Consider the following 22155-nt stretch of genomic DNA (forward strand, 5'->3'; position numbering starts at 1 on the left):
CAACCTGGGGGTCTCCAGTTTGTCTAAAATTGGAGATGTTCTGTAGTTGAAGTCAATAAGGGAGATAGGTATTAAGAATAACTATTATCAGTTCAGTATTGATAGTTACCAGTGGTCATCTTTACTAGAATGGTAATAATTATTTTTACCAAATGAAAAAAGTCCACCTTCATGCATGAGACTAAAACACTGATATATGCCCTGATTTTTAATTTTAGATGCCCAGTAACTCATGTGCAAGGTAGCATTCTATACCACTCTTGAATGTCGACAGGAAGGCACTAGGCAGTAAATTCCTCTGAGATCATATGTTGGCTGTTACTTGGAAGAGAAGGAACTGACACCATGGCCAAAGGAAAGAGAGCTGAGTCTACCTCCCCTCCAGATGGAGGCTGGGGCTGGATGATAGTGGCCGGATGTTTCCTTGTGACAATCTGCACCCGGGCAGTCACTAGGTAAGTGGAATTTTCTTGTCTGTTTTTTAAAGGACTTAGCTTATCTTTTTTTTTTTTTTTTCCTAATTATGTTTCATTCTATTTCTGAACTCTTCATTAAAGAAATATGTGTGTGTTCTTTGTGTTTGTTTGCTTAGATCTTTTTTTTTTTTGTACAAAATGTGATTTCAAATTTCAAAAGCCTAGAATTATGATCTCTTCTATAAAATTCAATTCTTAACCCTGGGGAACCAGTAAATTTTTAGGTGAGAAATCCTGGTTATTCCCACCATTTTTTTTTTTTTTTTGCATAAGCAGTCCCCAAAGTTATGGACACACGAGTGATATTTCTTTTCTCGCTCCATCTTCTACCCAAAATGAATATGAAATGCTTAAAATCTATCATGTAGAAGCCAAAATGGGAATTTCCCGGTCATTAAAGTAGGAGATGGTTCCATGGAAAATTAATAATGAATTTACTTTTTGAGAAGTTTTAAAGAATTGCTAAAGTCATGTCAGAAAGGTGAGTTTGCATAAGCTGACAAGGTTTCAGGGAAGGGCAAGGTAATCTATGTAATCCCATTTTTCAAAAAATTTCTTATCATCTTAGTGATATATCCCAATCATTAAAATTTTACAGCATAAACACCAAGTTTATTGGATGTGTGATTAGTAACTCATATTTTAAAAGCTATGGGAAAATTCATGACAGGAGATCATTATGTTCTATCAAGTGGCTTTTAAGTCTAGACTTGAGGAAGAATGGAGCATCAAACTAAAAACAGACAAACAAAAAAAGGTATTGCAAAGTTTGTAGCACATTTATGTCTATCATATAGGAGTGGGTCTGTACTCAACCTGGGAAAAAACATGTGAGGTCAAAATAATCCTTGGAAACTCATTTGCTCATTAGGTACAGAACTCTTGCAAATGACAAATGCATTACAAATATTTTTAAATTTCTATTAATGGGATCTTATTACCACACCTTTTTCCACTTAATTTTTCTTTAGAAACATTCCATCTTTCTAACTTCCCATTTTACCTCACTGGGAAAATATGAGGGTACTTTGAAAGGTTCATGGAAAAAAAATGAAATTAAAAGGTAAGTTGAGGTGGGCATTTGGCCTGGACATTAGCACACTGGTTAAGACATCTGTGTCCCATCTCCTAGTTCTTTGATTGTAGCTTCTGGTGGAGCCCACGAGGAGGAGAATTGGCTCAAGTTTTTGCCATTCACGTAGAAATTTGGATTAGTTACTGGCTCATTATTCTGGCTGTCCAGCCCTGTTTGTTGCAGTTTGTTGACAGCAGATATGAGCTCTTTATCTTTTGTGTGTGTGTCTACCTTTCAAAACCACATGAGCAAGAACCTCAGAGCATACCCTATATCCGGGACCTGAGGAGGGTGCAAAATTGGGTAGGACTTCTCCTTTAATACCCCCCTTTAAACATGAAGGAAACATTATGGGAAAAATAATAGTCTTACCCACTTTCCTTAGCCCTTGAACCTTTTTACCATAATTAACTATGCAACGATTGCCAAAATATAAGAAAAAAAGAAAAAAATAATTAAAGCAATAAGCTTATTTTTTGCGTCTTAAAGAAATCTACATAAAAATTTTAAATTCCATTCTATACACATTTTCTCATATACTCTTGTTGCTGCTTAAAAATCAACCAGCTGTATGTGTTCACAATTATTTGCCACATTTTGATCAATGGACATGGTATTTTCCCCCCATTTTTGCTTGCGTTAACAATGCTACCTGAGACTTGTGCCACTTAAAAGTGACCTCAGGGATCCATGTTGTGCTGCAACAAGTCAAGGTACTGCTCAGGACACCTGCATCCCAAATGGAATACCTGTGCAAGTTGCTGTGCTCTGCTTCCAATCCACTGTCCTGCTGACAAATCTTGGGAGGCAACAGATAATGGCTCAAGTGCTTGGGTCCATACCTCCCATGTTGATGACCCAATAGAGTTCTGAGCTATTGATCTTATTCTGATCCAGCCCTGGCTATTGGCGGCATCAGAGGAGTGAATCAGCAGAGAGAAGATCTCAGTATGTGTGTGTGTGTGTGTCTTTGTTGCTTGCCATTCGCATTGGTAAAAAATATTGAAAATCAAATTTTAGCTCTTTCCATGTATCTAATGATGCTGCCTTCTAAAATTCACACAGAGCCAAAAATTGTGCAGGCTAGGGAAAGTTCTTTCCCATGTTCACTAATGTATATTGGTTACTTAGTTCTTTGACAGTGAAGTCAGTCACTTGAGTTGGATCTGGTATTTGAAAAACTACATTTCATTTAAATGTCAAAAAGAAAAATAAAGAACCTTAGGTCAGAGACTTGAATGTCTCTAAATCTTTTGTGTCCATGTAGATTAGTTTGCAATAAATGTTTGCAGTTTTGGGAAATTTTGGAGTTCTTTTGGCTCTTTGAACAATACTTGAGTTTCTATAAAAAATTACCAACTTTAGCTGAGGCCTTCGGTGTTTCTTGACTTTTTTTTTTAAATTGATTAAATGATGTAATCCTTAGCCAGAGGCTGAACATTGCATGTAAGATCTGATGGATAGTAAATGGCAGAACTTCTGGCCTCTGGGTACAATATCCTGAGGATCAGTCTAACATCTGCTAAGACTAGGAAGTTCCCTGCCGTTCCCTCTTCCCTTTGTGTCACTACAATCAGCAACATATTTACAGAGTCCATTGCAAATTCATAACTCGGGGCTCCTTTCTCTAAAAGCATGAAGAAAAATGCTATTGAAAAGTACTAAAATTGAATTTTTTTTTCTTTTTAAAAAAATGTTTCATTGAAGACATCTGATTCTTTCCCTGAGTAATTAACTGCATTTCAACATAAATTCCTTTTTCCCCTATACTTTCTCTTTTCTCTGTGCTTGCACATTCAGGCTCACACATTTCCAAGTATACAAAAAATCATTTTCACTGGAAAAGATTTCAAAATGCAGAATCATTATCACCTCTAAGCCCACCATTTACACAAGATTGGGGAAAGTTTGGAGTATATGCTTTTAGGCTTTTCTGTCTATATGAACTATATGTTTATAAAAATAAATCTTAGCAAATAAAATATTTTATAGCTTTTTTGTTTGATATCACATGCATTGAAAAAAAATTTTAATACACAATAATACACTATTCTGTTTTATTGATATACCATCATTTATTTAGCCAATCTTTTCATGATGAACACTTAGACTATGATAGTTGGCTGTAACAAGTAGTTTTCCAGGTTATATCCACAAATAAATATTATTAACATGTTATTATTACCTTTGTATAAGCCTTAGCAGGGAAGTTTCTAGGTGATGTATCACTCTTTGTCACTAAATTTTAACTTGTATTACAATTTCTTAGAAGTTGTGTGTGTAAATTAAAATAATAGAATGAATAAGAAGCCATGTTCTTGATTTGCTACCTTTTCCATGGAACCTTCTCCAGAGTGAAGATTTTCACATTTCCTTGGCTTTAACAATACCTCTCATGGTCAAAACGTGTTCTCCAGAATGGTTGGCTGTGGATTTGTCATTTACTGTGGTCCAAAAATTTAAATTTTTGGAGACCAGAACAGCTCATTCAAATGAATTCACTTTTTTGTATCAAATACCCACATTGTCTCTTCCAGATGTATCTCAGTGTTTTTTGTGGAGTTTCAGACGTACTTCGCTCAGGACTATGCACAAACAGCATGGATTCATTCCATTGTAGATTGTGTGACCATGCTCTGTGGTGAGTATCGCTTGCCAGAAAAGACAATGCTTGTTTACTCTTGAATTGTGTCCATGAAAATGACCTTCCATTGACATCAATTACTTTTTTGAAGTAGAGGAATGGTTTAAAAACTGCCTAAGATTACTCCTTGCAATTGATAATCTTCACGATCTTGGCTGATGCCTCACGAAAGAGTTCATACATTTAAAGAGAGCCATACTCTTCGATCTTACGTATAGAGATAGACTGTTACGTTTGCAGAATTCATTTTGATTTGGAAGAAGTGTATCTTACCATATATACTTGGCTTCTGTCTTCCAAACGCTGTGGCCTCTTTGCTTCTTCAGTCAAGTAAACATGACTAGAACCTCGGATCATTTCTATATGGTCTCCATCAAATGAGTGCCGACAATGTTGCATCAGACTCTGTATTTGCCTTCTGTTCCTGAGTAGTCATAAGTTAGCTCATAGGTTTCATCTTTTCATGCACGAATCTTCATGTTTTCAAAAGTATTGGAGAAGGATAAGATTATGTAATCATGAAATGAACATACTCACAATGACTTTTATTCAAGCAGCTTGAGTCACTACATCGAGTATATAAGATATCCTGGACAGTATGGAAACTATCTGTATATAGGAGAGGATGGAAAACTTTAAATTGTTCTTTTACACATTTCAAGGTAACATTATTAAGTTGGTTTCTTGGAGTTTTTATATTGGGTCAAATAGACATGTTCTGTTTGCAGTTTAGATCCACTCAATCTTTTCATTTAGGTGAACGCTGAGTGTTTTTGAAAACTTCAGCTCATGTCCTACTGACAAAAAGAAACACAGTATTTTTAAGAAATCCCTAATGATTTCATCTGAGTCCATTCTTGGGACTGATGTACACATATTTTTAAATATTTGGTCTCAGGAATGAATTGAATTGTGCTGAAATGTATTTCTTTAGAAGGAATTTAAGATCAGTTTTAGGACTAAGACTAAATCAACTCTGTCTATTGACAAGAAGGCCTTAAGGGATAAGAAACAATCATGCATTTGAGATTTTTAGGCCATCTTTTTGTGCTTTTGTTGTTTTAGCCATGAGGTAATGACTTGATTTTTCAGGGTCATGTTATTCAGTCACAGTCTGTGTCAGCACACCAGAGGCCGTGTTTGTCTTTCTCAGAGGATGTGAGTGACTCATTTCCTTCCCTCTTATCTTCTGGAAAGCATTTATAATCTTCCAAAGAGGAATAAATGGCTAAGTGACTCATGTGATCACAATGCCCGTGTGAGACTTTGGGTAGGGTCCTGTCAAAAGCAGCATGTGCAAGAACGCAAGACCTGCCCTAACCAGTTACCCTACACCTACCTGCTCACCTGCCAATGTGACGTTAGAACATTAGAGTTCAGGATATGAACAGGTGGCTGCAGAATCACATCTGGGGCTCTCACTTGTGACGGATCTGCCCTGTGAGAAGCAGACATGTAAATATTTTTTAGGTTATTGGTACACATTTCTTCATTATGTTTAGTATAAACTTGGCTATAAATATTGTCACTTTGCAGTAACCGTAGCAGCATCACTCCTGAGAATCAGGTATTTTTTTTTTTTAGATCTGTCCACCAGTGTCCTTCCCAGCTTATAGTTCTGCGTATTAGAGCCAGTTACTGCTTAAGCCTGCCAGGAGACATCTGGTGATACTTGACTCTGTCGTATGCATTGGACTCAGTCCTCAGTTCCAATCTGATCAATACAAAAATGATCATGCTCTAATAGAAACCCAGAGAACTGGCTCTTACGACCTTGTCTCAAGAAGTACTACTGTCAACATGAATTGTTCCTTGAAAGAAATTTACATGTCTTTCCCACCCCTGCCATCTGTCCAGTAGAGCCATCTAATAACAGAGAAAGATAACCTCCACTTGCTCAGACTAGATTGACTGCACTTCTTGGTGACCTTGGCCATGCCATGTTCCTTATCTCCTCAGCTTTAATATATATTCCGCAGCCTTCTGATCGACACAGCTCTGATACACTAGAGAATTACAAATAGAATGAGGTCAACCAAAATGTCACCGTGAAGCATGTTTTTTATTTTTTTTTAAAGATTTATTTTTATTATTTTTTTATTGGAAAGGCGGATATACAGAGAGGAGAGACAGAGAGGAAGATCTTTCGTCCGATGATTCACTCCCCAAGTGAGCGCAACGGGTCGATACTATGCCGATCCGAAGCCAGGAGCCTCTTCCGGGTCTCCCACAGGGGTGCAGGGTCCCAAAGCTTTGGGCCATCCTCGACTGCTTTCCCAGGCCACAGGCAGGGAGCTGGAAGGGAAGCGGGGCTGCCGGGATTAGAACCGGCGCCCATATGGGATCCCGGGCGTGCAAGGCAAGGACCTTTAACCACTTGCGCCACCGCGCCGGGCCCGAAGCATGTTTTTTAGATTGTAGGAGCTGTGTTTACCCAGTGATGAGCTATCCTGAGGCCTGAAAGCAGTTCCATGTTGTACAATTTGTCTTGAAAGAGTTTTGCTGGGCTTTATTGCTGCTGACTGTACATGCTTCACCCTTTCTTTCTGCAGCTGTTAACTGTCATTAATATTGCTAATGGTGTATTTGCAATTCTGTGCCAAAATCCTTACACACAAGTGATATAGAGTTTAAGTAAAGCACTAGTTAGCAAACACTCAGTAGCGTAGGACTGAGATATGAGCATTGAGATGCAAGTCATGAGACTTGATCCCTCTCCCAGCTCTGCTACTCATCTCTGTGTGAGGACAGACAGTCACTTTCCCTCTCTGGGCATTACTTTCTAATGCTGCAGAATTAGAGGGGTAGAGTTCCGATGCTGTAGCCTAGTGGCTAAAGTCCTTGCCTTGCATGTGCCGGGATTCTATATGGATGCCAGTTCGTATGTTGGTGACCCTGCTTCCCATCCAACTCCCTGCTTGTGGCCTGGGAAAGTAGTCGAGGACGGCCCAAAGCCTTGGGACCCTGCACGTGTGTGGGAGATCCAGAGGAGGCTTCTGTCTCCTGGTTTCGGATCGGCTCAGCTCTGGCCATTTTGGCCACTTGGGGAGTGAATCAGTGGGTAGAGAATCTTTCTGTCTCTCCTCTCTGAATTGCCGGCTTTCCAATAAAAATAAATAAATCTTTATAAAAGAAGGGATTAGAAGGGGTGGGCTTGATGGTTTAAAGGCTGATGATTCTCTGCACTGCCAGTGTAAAAACATAGACTTTGCACAGTATCCTCAAGAGTTTTCTGTTGATTGTGTGTGTTTTGTTCTGGAAGCTCCACTCGGGAGTGTTGTCAGCAACCACCTGTCCTGTCAAGTGGGAATCATGCTGGGTGGCTTGCTTGCATCTACTGGCTTCATCTTGGCCTCATTCGCCACCAGCCTGAAGCATCTCTACCTCACTCTGGGAGTTCTTACAGGTAAGAGCACCTTGTGCCACTTGTCTCGCCCTCCTCTGGTCGGGGAATGTCTTCCTCTACCCCTTGCAGGGGCAGGGAGCTCATCCACAGATCGGTGACTTATATAGCATTCGTTTTGACATATGTATAATTTAGCTGACCTTGGCTTATGTTCTGCGTACCTAGCAGTTGCACAGAGCTGGAAACGGGATTGAACCACCCTCACGAAAATGCATCGGCACTTTAATCCATATGATAAAAGTACTAGCTGTATTTTCCCCTTGGCATGAATGCATAATTGAGACGCCATTCTCAAAAGAAACAAGGTGTTACCCAGGACAACCTCTATGTTCAGGCTTAGTCATCCTTTCAACAATTTTGCTAAGACGTTAAAATACTATCTGTGGTCAAGCTGGGTTGGCCCTGCCTTATATTGTTGCCCAATAAATAGGCATTTTGAATTTTAAAAAGAAAGCCCCTTTTATATTATTAATTCTCTCTCAGTGCTATGTGATATTTATTTTATTTTATTTATTTTAAAAAATTATTTGTATTTGAAAGGCAGGTATTGTAAAGAGAAGGAGAGCCAGGGAAAGAGGCTGTCCGTCTCCTGTTTACTCCCAAAATGGAGTGGCTGCAATGGCCGGAGCTGAGCCTATTCAAAGCTGAGAGCCAGTAAGTCCGTCTGGGTCTCCCATTTGGCTGCAAATTGCCGTGCTATAAACAGAGAGCTGAATCAGAAGTGGAACTGCTGTGATAGAAACCCATGTCCATAAGGGATGCCAGTGCCGCAGGATGGAGAATTAGCCCACTGAGTCACTGTGCCAGCCTCACAAGCATCACTTTCAAGAGTTTGCCTGTAACTCAGAGGGTAGTATAGGACAACCCCAAGTCCTGTTTGCATACTGTGATATGGGGTGGCATGTTACCACTTAAACAGTCTATAAACTGATCTGCCAGCTAAAGAAGGTAAACCCAACCCTGCTGGCCCTAAGGGCTATGGTGACCAGCAATCCCAGTTAATCAGCAACTGCTGTGGCTTCAGCATGGCAAGTTCCACATGTGACCCAACTCTGCCTGGATAACTGGCCTCCCTGCACTAAAGAAGAAGCCTGGGATGGAGGGCGATTTCTGCCTTTCCCTTTTGTGACATAGATGCCATGAAATCCAGGCAGAAAGCCTTCCAGTTTTCCTGAGCTTAAAAAGGACTAGAAGTTCAAAATCTTTCCAAAAGTCTCCAGCTACCAACATTTTCCTACCGATCTGAGTGATATTTTCAGATGTTGTTTTCACTTGCAAAGTTGGTATGATATTTCCCAACTGTATGAAGCCACTCTGGGGGTTTCATCGTGCCATGTATGTTATCAGAATGCAGTTTCAGGGTGCAGCTTGGTGTTGTGTCCTCAAAGGCAGTCAAGGGCTGAGGTACATGTTAATTGTCCTGCAGCACTGGCATCCCTACGGACGCCAGTTTGTATCCCAGCCACTCCACTTCCCATTCAGCTCTCTGTTTATGACATGGAAGACCCAGAAGAACTTCCTGGCTCTCAGTTTTGAATAATTTAAGTATGAGACAGGGAGAAGGAATAAGTGTCTTTGGTCCCTGTTACTTCCCTGTGAAGTGCCTGGCAAAGCTGCAGAAGATGGTTCAAGTGGGTGGTTCCCTGGCACCCATGTGGGAGACCCAGATGGATTTCCTGGTTTGTGGTTTCAGCCTGGCCCAGCATTGACCTAGCCTTGGCCCAGCCCTGGCTGTTGTGGTCGTTTGGGGAGTAAGTCAGCATCTCTCTCCCTATCTCTCTGTAGCTCTGCCTTTTGAGTAAATAAATGAATCTTTTTAAAAAGGAGTTCTCTCCAGGTGGACATCATGACGTAGTGGGCTAGGCCATTGCTTGAGATGCCTGTAGCCCTTATCACGTTGCTTGGAATTGCATCTTGCCTCCCCTTCCAATCCTAATTCCTGCTAGTGTGCACCCTGGGTGACAGCGTGTGATGGCTCAAGGGCTGGAGTTACTGGCTCCCACGTGGGAATCCCACACTCCTGGCTTCAGCCTGGCCCAGCCCCAGCTTCAATGGGAATTTGGAGAGTAAACAGCAAGCTGAAGATCTGTATGTGTATCTGAATATGTCCTGCACTGCCTTTTCAGTAAATAAAAATAATCATTTTGTATAGTTTTCGTTCCAAAAATAGTTGTAGATGATTTTCCAATTCATCAGCAGGAAGAGACTCATTTTCACCTCACTGCAGAAAGGAAACTGAAGAGGGTCTAACCCGAGGTCAGGTCCTCTCGTCCATTAGCTTTATTCTGAGACGTTTCCTATCAATGGCTGTTTTGCTTTGCCAGCCCTCACAAGGTCCCCTTTATCCACAGGCCTTGGATTTGCACTGTGTTACTCTCCAGCCATCGCCATGGTGGGCAAGTATTTCAGCAGACGGAAAGCCCTTGCCTATGGGATCGCCATGTCGGGCAGTGGCATCGGCACTTTCATCCTGGCTCCTGTGGTACAGCTACTCATCGAACAGTTTTCCTGGCAGGGAGCGCTGCTCATCCTTGGCGGCTTTGTGTTGAATCTCTGTGTTTGTGGTGCTTTGATGCGGCCAATCACGCTCAAAGAAGACCACTCAATGCCAGAGCAAAATCAGAATCAAGACTTTGACCGGGCATCTCCCTGTTCGCCTTTGACCAAACCATGGATGCAGATCTGCCTTTGTTGCTCTCTCCGGAAGGAATATAGTTTTCTACTAAAGCCAGGCTTTATCATATTGGCAGTCTCGGTTTTGTTCATGGCGTATGGCTGCAGCCCTCTCTTTGTGTACCTGGTGCCTTATGCTTTGAGTGTTGGAGTGAGTCATCAACAAGCTGCTTTTCTTATGTCCATCCTTGGAGTGATTGACATTATTGGCAATATCAGTTTTGGATGGCTAACTGACAGAAGGTAAAGTCCATGCAATCACAATTGGTCACCTACCGGGGACTTTAAGCCTTCAGGTTCCCCATATTCCCACACCCTGCAGACTAGCTAGATATCGCAGAAGTCTTCAATATCTGATGGTATTTTCCTTGTAGACCAAACTTTTCTGGCAAACTGTCTTTATGATTTAAAAAAAAAAAGTGGGGGACCGATAGTAAACTTTTGCTTTGTTTCGTTTTGTAGACTATATGATCTTTCTGTACTACCATATGATTTTTTGTCTACTACCTAATTCCATTATTACAGTCCCAAATCAGGTAAAGACAATAACTGATAGTGGTTGTATTCAGCCATAAGATTATACACGCACATGAAAGTGTGAATTTTTTCTTGCCAACCTTATAACTCGCAAAATAGTGCTCTTTGTGTTTAGCTAACCAATTTAAAGTGGAAAAGCCATTTTTAGTTCAGATTTGGTCATGATTTGCTGACTCTTGTTCTAGATGGTTTAGGATGGTGGGAATATCTACACTGCAGACACCTAGGGTCACTACTAATTTTGATGATCAAATCAGTTCCATTGCATTTGAGTCCTCCAGCAAGAAAACAACTGATTGGATGTTGTGTTGTTGGTTCCTTTGGAACCACCCCACAGACTGACTGGTCCTGGAGAGAGGAACAGAATCTAGATCAGGCAGGAAGATTAGATGTGATCATAGCACAGTATGTATAGCCACAGACTTATGATTGACTTTATACATAGCAAATACTTTGTAGATTTGGAACCCAAAGTTATATGTAATTTGCCAAGTAGTGTCTTTTCGCAAACGCTCATCTGTTTGGACTGAAGAGTACAAGTTATTTATGTTCTATTAGAAGAGCTATTTTCAGGTGGCTTCTTACAAATTATAATTTTGGTGATTAATCATGATCCAAATGCCAAATACCAGTGTTATAAGTATACTATTTGGAATTGATGCCACATTGTAAGTAGTTAAAAGGGGGGAAGAATTAGGAGTGCCTATCTTTGTGAGAGGCAGCGTGGTGATCCATTGATGGGATTTTGAGTGAGGTGTAAGTCTTTATACCAATCTGCTGCTCATTCACAGTGAGACCTAGGGAAAATCATTTAATCCTCAGGTCTTCAAAGATCTTCAACTGTAAATCAGGTCAGTGCAATATTTTCCTGTTCTCCCCATACCATTTTTTCTAAGACTCAAATGAAGCTAATCATAGAAAAATACTTGTACAATATAAATTGCTAGAGTTGACATTATACAGTTTTGGTATGATAGATAGATTTGGAGTTACAAATAGAAAAAATAATGGAAATATCCACTGGAGAAACCTGTCTTTTTAAAAGATTTATTTATTGAAGTGGAAGTCAGAGTTAAAGAGAGAGAGAGGGGAGGCAGCAAATAGATCTTTCATCTGCTGGTTCACTATCCAGAGGGTTACAGCAGCCAGGGCCAGGGAGGACCGTAGCCAGGAGCCAGGAGCTTCTTCTAGGTCTCCCACATGCTGGCAGGGATCTAAGCACCTGGACCATCTTCTGCTGCTTTCCCCGGGCAATTAGCAGAGAGATGGACTGGAAGTACAGTAGCTGGAACACTGACCAGCAACAATATGGGATGCTGGCATTACAGGTGGGAGCTTTACCTGCTAGGCCACAGTGCCAGGCCCTCTAGGAAAGTCTTGAAATAAGACACTGTCCTACCGCGGGATTGTCATCATCTCTGGCAAATTATTTTGATGTTTTCATATTCCAGCTTCCTTTTGGAATAACCCTCTGGATAACTTAGCATCTATGATGTACACATCCTGACAGATAGTGTTTCTGAAAGAACTGAATGTGGTATGCTGTTGTAAAGTCTTATTTTGCTTATATTCTATGTATTCTGCACAACTATTTTCAGAGTACCTCTGTGAAACCAGTAGCCTCATTTTACAACTAAGGAAGTTGAGGTTAGAGTTAGATATTTAGTGGGCAGTTAAGCTGGTTTCTACATTTATAATTTTTGAGCATATTTTTAATATCACACCTGAGGTAGTTACATTATTGCAGTGGAATATACCAAAAGAAAGATAGGAAGACAACATGGATGATACACAGTGGAGATGCTATCTCTTAAAAAAAAAATCACAATGCCTCCTTCTTGCATGGATGTGGTCCTAGAGCTTCTCTGTGGGCCTTGTCCATCCTGCACTCACTCTTCTCCTTAAATCCGCAGGTGCCTGAAGAATTACCAGTATGTTTGCTACCTCTTTGCCGTGGGACTAGATGGACTCTGCTATCTCTGCCTCCCGATGCTTCAGAGTTTCCCCCTGCTGGTGCCTTTCTCTTGTACCTTTGGCTACTTTGATGGTGCCTATGTGACCTTGATCCCAGTGGTGACTGCAGAAGTCGTGGGGACCACCACGTTGTCATCTGCGCTTGGTGTGGTGTACTTCCTTCATGCAGTGCCATACCTGGTGAGCCCACCCATTGCAGGTAAGTTTCCAGACCTCTCGGTCATAATGATGTGAAGCAGTGAATCCACACACACAAAGAGAAAGCCTGGCCAGAGTTAGGGAAGAGTTAAAAGATGATGGTTTCCACCTACATTGCTTTTTATTTCCTAAATTTATTATTTTGTTTTCCTGTTATTTGAAGAAAGGAAGAGTGAGAGCAGAGAAAGACAGTGCAAAAGCTGGAGTGGTAGTTTTTAATCTGTCAGGTCACTTCCGAAATAATGCCCACAACAGTTGTGGGAGAACCAGGGCAAAGCCAGGAGCTCGAAATTCAATTCAGTTCGCCCATGCAAGTAACAAGGAACCCAACTCTTTGAGCTGTCTTCTGTTGCTGTCCTGGGTATATACAAGCAGAAAGCTTAGAATTAAGGGCAGATTCAGGATTCAAACCCAGGTATTCAGATATGGGATGTGGGCTTCAAAAGTGATGTTTTAACCTCTGTGCCAAATACTTATCCCCTGGATTTAATGTTCTTCAAAGATTGAATAGTATTGAAGTTTTTTTTTGCAAGTGGGGGAGTGTGTAGAATGTACGTTCTAGAAAGTATGATCTAGTAATTTAGAAAGAGAAAGTTAGCTTTTCATCCTTAATAGTCCAGGGGCAAATGAAGAAATAAAAAAAGGAGGCTTGAACTGGTGCTGCTATAGCAGAAATAGAAATGAGCTCTCTGGAAAAGGAAAAAATTAGGTGAAAAATTTGCATATGGAAATGAAAGAGCGAAAGACATCAAGATGACTCAGAAGCTAAAGTTATGTTTGAAAGAAATGGGAAAGCTGTAGGCAGTACTTTTACCTAAAAAAATAAGAAATGAGTGGCTTGATGTATTGAGATATCTGAAATGTGCAGGTGAAGACCCTCTAAAAAAGCTATGAAATCTGAGTCTCAGAGGGAGACCATGTTTGGATGTATAGATCTGAGAATCAGTGGGTAAAGTTCCTAGAATGTTAAATATAAAACACTGCAGAATCCTCAAGTATTATTAAATAAATCATGTAATATAAACATATTGCATTTAAACAAATGCTTCTAATATTCACCACTTGTAGCCAGCATGGCAATCAGTGCTGGTGACAGAGAGATGGTCAGATGTTGTCTGTAGTTTCTGGGGCAGGTGATGCAAAAGGCATCTCTGGTACCCAGGCCCTGGACACCCTGCATCCGAAGGCCCTGAGGCCCTTGTTAGAATGGACATTCCTCGACCCTCTCACCTGTGCTGTGAATCTTTGTGGAATGAGGTTCAGGAATCTACATTTCACCAGGTTCCTTAGGACATGCACGCACACCATTATTCTGAAGACATCCGATTATTAATATATAAATTAAAATCTAGGAAATGAGTATTGTTTCTGAAGACAGGCAAAAGAGAAATGAACTACATATTTGTCTCAAAAAAAAAAAGGAAGGGGATTTTTTTGAAGAAGGTAGGATTTCTGCTATTAGCTGCCACTGTTAATGATCCTGTAGGGTTATTTCTAAATGTCAGAAATCTCCCCAGCAGCAAACCAAGGGAAGCTGTGGCCACTTGAGAGCTGCAGATAACGCTGGTCGCTTTAAGCCCCAGGACATGTGATCATGTGTGTAGTGCTGCATTTGTGGAGACCGAGACCGTCCTCCAAAGTGTCCCTGCATCTTCCTTCTGTAGCCAGCGTTGGTGTTCAACTTTCAGAACAGTCTCTTCCTGCTTAAAATCATAGCATATAAAGAAAATTGGCATTCCTGTATCCTTTTCTCAATGCATGAACTTCATTTAGTCAATCAGACATTATGGTCATGCCTAGAAATTCCTAGATTTAGGATCTTAGTTCTCGTGATAGTATAGTTCTCATTTACCTTGTAAATGAGTACTGTCCTGGGTCTCTTACACACACACACACACACACACACACACACACACACACGTATCACATAATAATGGACATCAGAGAGTAGTTTGAACTGCATGAAATTGTGGGGCAGGCAACAAACTTCTACACACCATTTTTGAATAGTGGGTTTCAACTGGATAGAGGAGAAACTATTTACTTCTTTAGTGGCTTACTTGGCATCAAAGTTAAGTTTGGATGAATTAAAAAATTTTTTGCTAACAAATAATTGTTTGCCAAGGTATGATTTTACTCTGCTTAGTCTCTGATCCTGGTGGTCCATATGTTACAGGTTAAAGGCTTTGATTTTCCTCAAAATTTAGATCTGGGAATAGATATTAAGGTTAATTTTCTGCTACATGAGATAAAGCGAAGGAAAAAAACCCATGTGGTCCAAAAGTATGCATTTGCAACTTTTAAGATGTCCTGAAATTTGTGTTTGCAAAGTGGAAGGATTGCAATGACTGGATTCAATTGAAAATGCAGTGCTGCTATAAAGCATTATGATAACATATGGGCACTGGGAATATTTTTGACATTTTATGCGACCTTATTTCCTCAACACCCTAGATAAATTATTCCAACTTTGATAATTGGAATGGCATTAAAACAACATGGGCATGCAGCAGAATTGTGAGATTTTTTTTTCTCTTTCACCAGATCTTTCAGGAGTTGTAAGAAGTGTTAAGTCAGCTGCAATCACCAAGTATGGGGCACTTTTCCAGGCACTTGGCATTATAGCAACAGCCCATTCAGTTTTGAAGTTTCCTTAAACAATAGAACGTATTTTTCAGCTGCTACGCAGAATTTTTAAGAAACCTGATTTTTTTTGGTCTCAATCCACTGTTGTCACCCTTACAGATTTGAGGTCTGCGAGTGGCTGCATGCGGCGGTTGAATTTCCACCTCACCGTGTGCTTTTTGCTTTTGTGTGTTACAGGATGGCTGGTGGATATGACTGGCAGCTACACAGCAGCATTTCTCCTATGTGGATTTGCAATGATATTTAGCTCTGTATTGCTTGGCTTTGCTAGACTTGCAAAGAGAATGAAAAAAACCCCACTGCGGCTCCTTGCCAAAGAACCCGATCCCAAGCTGCGGCTGTGGACCAACGGAGCGGTGGCTTATTCTGTAGCAAGAGGGTTAGATCAGAAAGAAGGGGAAGCTGCGGCTGAAACAGTGGCTGCCTTCAACCCCGTATGACCAATGGCCTTGAGCCTGGGACCTTCAGACTGAGACAGGTGGAACCATCAGATTATCCATGCTTCCCAAGTGCTTCATTTTGGCAGAATTATTTCCTTTCGAGGAGATTATTATTGTTGTTTTTGTTAAGATATTTATAAGGGAAAACATCAAATATATTTAAAAAAACCTAGACTAGCCTGGAATTTCCTTATGTAGCCTTTGTACTCTCATTGAACCTACAGGGAGGTGAAGACACAGTGATAGAATTAGCTGTGACTGGGGGTGTGTCACAGACCTAACCCAAGCAGGTGACCCTGGGTTGCCTCTGTCTCTCCTGCTTTCCTCCTCAGCACAGGAGTACAGAAGGAAGCTTTGCGTGGAGGTCTGCCTACGTTGGAGAAACAAGCGAGCCTCCTTGAGTGTGGTGTGGAAAGCAAAGATGCAAATGTTTTTCATGGTAACGTTTCTCATTGGGACTTTGATGTTCTTCCAAAGGCAAAGGTGGAAAGCTCTCCTGTTAGAGACTGTTCACTAGGAAGAGAAAGCTCTGGTCTGTGTCCCCAGACACTCACCTGCATTACTATCACTTAGAGTCCTTACTCCACATGTAGCAGGACCCACACCCAGAGTTGCAAGGGTAAGCTGTGCATCTTACTTGAAAGGTTAACAATCTAAAATTCCCCTGCCCCCACTTGTTTTTTCTTCAGGATAAAAGCTCACTACCGACACATTCCTATCCAGAACAGAAACATGTTGACAGCATTCCAACTGGGCAGGAATTAAATTCCTGAATCAGCAGGTCTCTGGGGAGTTTTCTTTGTTCACACAAATTAGGGACATGATATTCTGAAAGAGGCTTTGACAGATTTTACCTGAAAAATAGTGTCTTGATGATTTTCACATGGTCTTTCTCGCCATGTTAATTCTTACTGCAGTGTCCATTTACCTTCGTTTCCTTATAGGCAATCATTAGAAACTTAACTTATTGGATTATGACGGTTTGTTTACTCTCAAATACTGCACTTTGTGATAGTCTTTAGAGTGAAGGATGGTGTGGAGAGAGAAGGGAAAGGCCAGATCCCCTTCACTTGTCTGTAACTGCTTCATATTCACAGAGTTGTAAATGTTAGCCCCAAATCATGTCACAGCCATAGGCATGCTAAAAGAAGTTCATTCACTGATTTAAAATCCCAGCCTCAAGGAGACATGTTGGCCTTGCAGGCCTTTCATCCTTGTCTGCCAGGAGACGTTCCAGGTGCCCCAGTGAGTGCGGGAGGGGGGCGAACATCTGTGAGGGAGAGCCTGGGTAGACGGAGCTAGCAGGAGTCCATGTGGGCACTTGGGCTATTTCACGCACTCACGAGTTGAATATCTTGTTTTCAGATGAAGATGCGATGGGCAACGTGGTAGTATTTTCTAGTTATTTACCAAACAGAAATTTGAATGTTCTCTGTTATTTCTTTACAGAGTCTTACAATTCACTTATGAACCATTTTGTGATTTGCAATTTTTTTTAAAGATTTATTTGTTTTTATTGGAAAGTCAGATTTACAGATAGAAGGAGAGACAGAAAGATCTTCCCTCTGCTGGTTCACTCCGCAAGTGGCCACAGCGGCTGGAACTGAACTGATTGGAAGCCAGGAGCCTCTTCCAGTTCCCCCACGTGGGTGCAGGGTCCCAAGGCTTTGGGCCGTCCTTGACTGCTTTCCCGGGCCACAAGCAGGGAGCTGGATGGGAAGTGGGGCAAGCTGGAATGTGAACTAGCACCCATATGGGATCCTGGCACATGCGAGGCAAGGACTTTAACCACTAGGCTACCATGCTGGGACCCAATTTTTAGTTTTTAAAAGATTTGGGAAACAGATATAAGAGGTGATAAACTAAAGGTGCGCATGTTTAGAACAGTCCAAGGCTTTTTTGGAAGTATTAATAGTCATAAATACAAGGATAGTTTAATAAGTTTCATGGAAAATCCACATTTTAATTCCATTCTTTCATAAGCTTTGTTAAATCCCTTTGTATTGTGACACATCTTTTTCACAGTAGTAATCATAATATAATTTTATTTATGAACTTTTACAATATTGTTTCTCTAAAGTGTTTTAACTATGGAATGACCGTGGTGGTCAGATGGTTCAAAGATTTTTATAAATACATTTGGAATATTTTGACTTAGTACAACTTTTCGTTTTACTTCTCTCTGGGACCAGCGTTTTTAGAAAATCCGCAAGGTGCGTGTTGATCTTAAGAGCTACCATTTTTGTCATCTGTGTTACACTGTACTGTTTCATGTGCCTGTTCTGTTCCTTTCAAATGAGGAATTGATGATAATGATGTATGTTTTGTAAAATGAAGATCACTGCTGTTGTAGGATTATCTACATCTTCAACATGGCCTTACGCCACTGCAGGCTCTGCTTCGGAACTGAGTGGAACAGCAAAATAAATGATCTAACTTCTCTAGGTACATGATACCACCGGGGCCTTTGTTGAGATTGTAATTTCACAAATAGATCAGCTCTTTATGCTAGTACTTTCTTATTTTAAAAGCAAAAATAAAATCAGTTTATATTGATATGTGTGGAGAAACACTTTTTCCTATGCAAAAGAAACGTGAATTGGACGGTGTCTGGGTCGGTCATGCTCAGATGCAGTTAAAGTGCATTTGAAGATATGGTAAAAGATATGAGTACTCATAATTCTGTGGCAGGTAATACCTATGCATTGTTTCATTTAGTCCCCACAATAATCATATTATCATTATTTTGAGATGTAGAAGCAGAGACACTGGGACCCATAGACCCACAGGCGCTCTAGTGCCTGCAGTGTACAATTTCATAACACTAGGTGGCAGTCTCATGCTGAAGTCTGTGTCCCTCCCTTTGTTCCCAGCCCGGGTCCGGTCATCTTATGTAAGTTGAAGAGATGGTTTTGAAATACACTGCCGATTCGGTAGATAAAGCCTTGTAAATTATACTGCAGTTTGCCAATAAATAGAGGAGAAAAGATTCTAGATGGGAACTTTCTGAGAGTCTTCTCAAGGGGTTTGATCAACACAGCTACTTCCAGACTAAGTTGTTTAATTTGCTGTGGATTGAGGAATACTTCTCTTAAGAAGCATTTGGGTAGGTGGGGAGTGAGAGGCAGGGAAGCTTACTTAGCCCTAATAGTGAGTCCCGTCTTGCATTTACCAAAGCCAAACCCTTTTGGTCAGGGATTTAATTCCTTCTGAAGGGCCTGTGTTGTTGCCAGTGTCTGTTTGGTTGGCATTCGCCTTCCTGCTCCTAACAGGTCCAACTATGAAATTGTTGGAGTGAAATGGTCTGATCTTAAGGTAAGTATCTTATGTTTTTTTTATCACACTTCCAAGTTGGAAAATTTTTATAGTATTTGTTAGTTCTATCAAAAAATAGATTTTATATCTATTGTTAGAACAGCTTCCAGTAACAGATAACTCGGATTTTATTGCATTGCATAGAAAAATATTTGGGAGGAGACAGGACAAAATACTCAATAGTTATAAAAAGGCCAACATTAAAACAATACATTTTGTCATGGAATTCTCAGACATGTGACTCGGGACAGCCAAGTGATGTTGGTGGACCTGTTTCCCAGCGTCTGCCATCTCCTGCCCACTCATTTCCCTCTTGAGGAGGGTACTTGAAACATATTAACATGCTGGGGGCTCGTACTCCTCAGCTGCCAAGGCATGCATAAACTGCACAATATGAACTTGTTAATATGGGCACAAGAGACAGGTGTTTAGTTCAGCCTAGACTGTTGACAAAGCTGATGGGACGGACCCCTCTCCTGCCATGAGATTGCGGTATCCGACATTAATTTCCTCTGTCTCTTGGGTCCGTCTACCTGAGGCCTGTGGTTGTGTCAAATAAAGGCAAAATGCTTTTGAGATTCGCTATTTTTCTTCTTTTTTTTTTTAATGAAAGTGTATGTTATTTTCCATGATACAGTTTTACATGCCTAGGGATTCATCCTTCCTCCTCCCCTTCCTCCTTCCTGTCTGTCCCCTCCCGCTGTTTGTCCCCAGGTTGTCACAAAGCGCAGCCACTCAGTTCAGGGTTATGAGCTTAGCTGCCTGATATTGAAATAGATCATGACATGGTAAGTCTAGGAAAAGGTAGCAAACAGCATTGTAATATAAAGGTATATTTATAAGTATCATCAGGAGACCTTCTATGATCGAGAAGCAGAGTCAGACACTGTATAGAACCCTTTATTTCCAAGTATGCTAACATCCTTTCTATGGCTCATATATGTATGTGTGTGTATATATATATATCTCCTTTCAAAACTGGCTTACTTTACTAAGCATAGTGAACTCCAGGTAGGGCCATTTGTTGCAAATAGTAAAATTTTATTCTTTTTTTATGGTTGAGTAGTATTTCATAGGGTAAAATGTACCCTTTTTTTCTTTTTTAAATCCATTCCTGTGTTAGTGGGCATCTAATTGTTTTGAGTCAGAGGTCCCTGAGGACCATGGGATCCAGGATTGATCCAGCATTTAATAAGTAGCATTTTGCCTTTTGAGGTTTGAATTGACATTAAAAGTGCATTACAGTTGGGACCAGTGTTGTGGTGTAGCCGGTCAAGCTCCTGCTTGTGACTCCAGCGTCTGGTGTTGGAGTGACAGATCCAGTCCTTGCTCCTCCAGCTCAGGTGCTGTACCTGGGTCCCTGCCGCCTTTATGGGAGACCCAGACCTGGCCCGTGTGGTCATCCGGGGAATGAATCAGGTAAGCTTATCTTCCTCTGTCTTCCTTTCTTTCTTTAGTTCTGCCTTTAAAATAAGCATTTTCAAAATGGCATTATAGTCTTTCTGAAGTTTTATCAGAAAGGTGTGTGTCCGTTTTCTAAGAAGAAGAAATCAATTTTAAGTTTTTTTGAAAGGGTCCTGAGCAACAGAGCACGTTGAAAGGGCATGTTGTGCAACACTGCCATCTGCTGGAATTAGTAAGAACACCCTCCAAAAGCTGGTGTGCCCGCCAGTTACTCATCCCACATTTACCCTCTTCTGTCTTACAGGTACAAAATCTGAAATAAACGTGTCCTGTTGCATATTTCAACATTTTGATTGCTTTTGTCAGTTTTCTATGTGTAGTATCAAAGTGAACACAGATGACGATTTTGATTGGCTTGACTGAATATCCGTAAAAAATTTAAGGTGAAAAGTGTCTCTTGTAGCCCTCTTCCCTCTGGGGAAGCAACTTTCCACTGATGATTTGAGGTGAGTTGATAAAGGATTAAGTTGAAAAATGAGATGAAGATGCCAAGTTTTTAGAAATGCTGCGACCCGGTAACATATAAGAGTGGATTCCATGTCCGTTTGGAAACATAAAACCTGCTCTTGTTCTCTATATAGGTTATGGTAGAGATTGAGTTCGCTTTAAACAAGTGCTGTGACGTGGGGAGGCTCCTATTTGTGAGTTCCTTCAGAGGGAGAGTGCATCCTGTTACAAAGAAATATTCTGTTGAGCTACGCGCCTGAATGAATTTGATTACATGTAAGTGCGTCTGCAGCTGAGCTTGGGAGACAAGTACATTGCGTTGTTTTAGAGGGAGAAAAGTAGGAAATAGGGGAGGCCCGGAATCATGGAAGAAATGGAAACATCGAGATTCGTTCTCTTTGTCCCTGCACCCGTGTGGGAGACCCAGAAGCAGCTCCTGGCTCCAGCCTGGCCCAGGCCTGCCATTACAGCCCTTTGGGGGAGCAAACCAGCGAATGGAGGTTATCTCTGTCTTTCCTCTCTCTGTAACCCTGTCTTTCAAATAAATACAGTCTAAAAAAGAAAAGGAAAAACATTAAATGCAGAGTTGCGACTTCAAATTGCTATTTAGTAGGCTTTGTGTATGGGTTCTAAAAGCCACCCACCTCCCGCTTCTATGGAATGTTCAGCTGACGCCTAAAGCAGCCAAAGCCTTCCTTAAGTCAGTATCCTACTATTTCCTGTCTGCACCAAAAGAACAACCAGAAACCAGTTTTGCCTCTTAAAAATACCATTTACAATAAAAAAGTTCAGAATGAGGTGGGATTTCCTTCTCAAAAGCATTTCTAGAGCTACTAAAATATTTGCATTTACAAGATAGT

General features: G+C 40.9%; 1 protein-coding gene across 1 annotated transcript; it reads left to right on the forward strand.

Annotated features, from left to right (window-relative positions):
• Positions 1-264: 264 nt before the first annotated feature.
• On the forward strand, positions 265-16069 carry SLC16A12 (solute carrier family 16 member 12). The gene is given in 6 exon segments (XM_040976035.1): positions 265-455; positions 4089-4192; positions 7458-7601; positions 9953-10517; positions 12725-12984; positions 15807-16069. Coding segments are annotated over 6 exon segments (1527 nt in total).
• The last annotated feature ends 6086 nt before the right edge of the window (positions 16070-22155 follow it).

Source organism: Ochotona curzoniae, unplaced genomic scaffold (assembly GCF_017591425.1).
Source record: "Ochotona curzoniae isolate NIBS_2020 unplaced genomic scaffold, NIBS_Ocur_1.0 contig_2692, whole genome shotgun sequence".
NCBI lineage: Eukaryota > Metazoa > Chordata > Mammalia > Lagomorpha > Ochotonidae > Ochotona > Ochotona curzoniae.